This window comes from Penaeus japonicus, unplaced genomic scaffold (assembly GCF_977035675.1).
Source record: "Penaeus japonicus unplaced genomic scaffold, GWHDUDI00000001_assembly GWHDUDI00000017, whole genome shotgun sequence".
NCBI classification, from domain to species: Eukaryota; Metazoa; Arthropoda; class Malacostraca; order Decapoda; family Penaeidae; genus Penaeus; species Penaeus japonicus.
The window spans coordinates 17,751,471-17,753,970 of NW_028234419.1; the positions used below are offsets into that span (position 1 = coordinate 17,751,471).

General features: G+C 33.7%; 1 protein-coding gene across 3 annotated transcripts in view; it reads left to right on the forward strand.

Moving 5' to 3' along the window:
* Positions 1-2,500, forward strand: part of LOC122250106 (uncharacterized) — a 43,047-nt gene that overhangs the window by 29,890 nt on the left and 10,657 nt on the right. The window contains exon 1 of one of the 3 annotated variants that reach the window (XM_043011428.2): positions 1,833-1,916. The exons of the other annotated variants lie outside the window; for them this stretch is intronic. Within the exon in view, the coding sequence (XP_042867362.2) occupies positions 1,909-1,916 (8 nt within the window). The 5' untranslated portion in view covers positions 1,833-1,908. Of the gene's footprint in view, positions 1-1,832; positions 1,917-2,500 lie in introns of those variants that run through there. 3 annotated transcript variants of the gene reach the window in all.

Below are 2,500 nucleotides of genomic sequence, written 5' to 3' on the forward strand. Positions count from 1 at the left end.
AGAAATAATGATGAAATTATCTCAAAGTATAATAGCACACACACACACAAACAGACACACATTCTGGTTAAGGCCAAAACGTGTCCAATTCGTAGTCCATCACCCATAATTAGTTACCTAATTCCTTATTAGCTTTTGGTCGTCCTGTCCACATACCATGAGTAAGTAAGAGCGGGCAACTGAAGTCATTCGTTACTAGATAAACATATTGATACCAATGAACAGATAGACAGTAGATGTAAGTAGAGTAGATATAGTTATATGTAGATATAAACATAGGCATGGAATGTAGATAAATATATTCTGAAAAGGCATATGTGGCAACGTAACCACCGCCACATGCAGCTCATACACGAGCCTACGAAACAGCGACTACAAGAACGCCTAAAGAGGCCCATAAAACGCACTCCCTATCATCTGGGTTATGAGGCATGGGTGTGGGCAACCTTGAAAGTGCTGGAGAGTGACTGATGGATATGTGGGTATGGCGCGAGGCGGATTTCAGGGCACCGGAAGAGAGGAAGCAAGACGGAGATGGCGCGGATGCAACTCATCCGGCTGGCGAGTAGTGTTTGTTTGTTTGATCTTATTTTTGTTTTAATGTTTTATTATAATTTTTTTATTTTCATTATCTTATTTTATTTATATACTTTTAAACTTCATTTATATTGATTATTTTTATATGTTTTCTGCTTTGTACTCTGTGAGATATTATCTGAATTGATCCTGAAATATATTAATAGATATGTATGTGCATCTGTGCATATACGTATCCATGAATATATTTGAATATATTTCGGAAAACAAATTAATAAGCGCACATAGCACGTTGTGGGAAAACGCAATCTCTGTATTCATTTATATACTTTTAATTTTCCGATATATGTAATGAATAATAGCTTAACGTATTGGTGTCCTTAGATATAATGTACTTTTACAAATACAATATACCCAGCAATTTGCAACAAAGTATCTTTGGTCAAGATGTCAAGCTTAACGATGCAATATGTATTTTAATCATATAAAGTACGACGAGGCTAATTAAAATTCATAAATGGAACTCATGTAAATGGACATCTTGACACCTATTCATTTGCCAAGGATTTATCTGTCAACATTATAATTACAGTTAATATATATCAAGAGAGAGAGAGAAAGAGAAATAGAGAGAGAAAAAGAGAGAGAGAGAGATAGAAAGAAAGAGAGAGAAAGAAAAAAAATGAGAGAGAGAGAGAGAGAGAGAGAGAGAGAGAGAGAGAGAGAGAGAGAGAGAGAGAGAGAGAGAGAGAGAGAGAGAGAGAGAGAGAGAGAGAGAGAGAGAGAGAGAGAGAGAGAGAGAGAGAGAGAGAGAGAGAGAGAGAGAGAGAGAGAGAGAGAGAGAGAGAGAGAGAGAGAGAGAGAGAGAGAGAGAGAGAGATGGCCTGATTAAACTGAATGAAATATCAGTAACAGCAACGGCGAACATATGAAGCCATTGAACTGAACACCAAAAGGCCAACCTACGGAATGTTATGTCGCGTTCATAAAAGCTTTTTAGGCCGAGGGTCATAAATCATCAGTCATTTTGAATGTGAATGTAATGAGGGCAGTAAGAGCACCAGATATGTACACGAGTGAATGTAATACAGCGCATATCAATAGAAATTTCAACAAGTCTTTCGATGGGAATTCATTGGATCAGTAAATATAAATCACCAGGAAAGGTTGAAAAGACCGCCATTAGATTTTTAACAAAATATGAAAACCTCGGAAGGCCACTGTGGCACTGGAGGATGCCCGCGTGGCACTCGCTGACGTAGACTTCAACCCGAAATAAAACCGTGACCGGACGGCACTCACTGTCAGTCCAGGGCCAGTTGGTGCCACGCCGTGACCCTCTCTGGCACTTCTCCGTCGCACTCACGGTCCATGCATCGGTAAGAGCTCCCACGCCCGTTGCCTCCTTTAAGTGTTCACAGATTATTACCCTATACATACATGCACATATATATATGTATATCTATATCTATCTATCTATCTATATATATATATATATATATATATATATATATATATACATATATATATATATAAGATACATATATATATAACATATATATATATATATATATATATATATATATATATATATATATATATATATTATATATATATTACATATATATATATATATATATATATATATATATATATATTATATATATATATATATATATATGTATATATCTACAGCAAGAGAGAGAGAGATACATGAATATCTCTCTCTCTCTCTCGCGCTCGATATCTCTCTCTATCTCTATATATATATATATATATATATATATATATATACATATATATATTATATATATATATTATATATCTATCTTATCTATCTCTCTTCTATCTCTTCTCTTCTATCTATCTATCTATCTATCTATATACATACATATATATATATATATATATATATATATATATATATATATATATATATATATTATATATATATATATATATT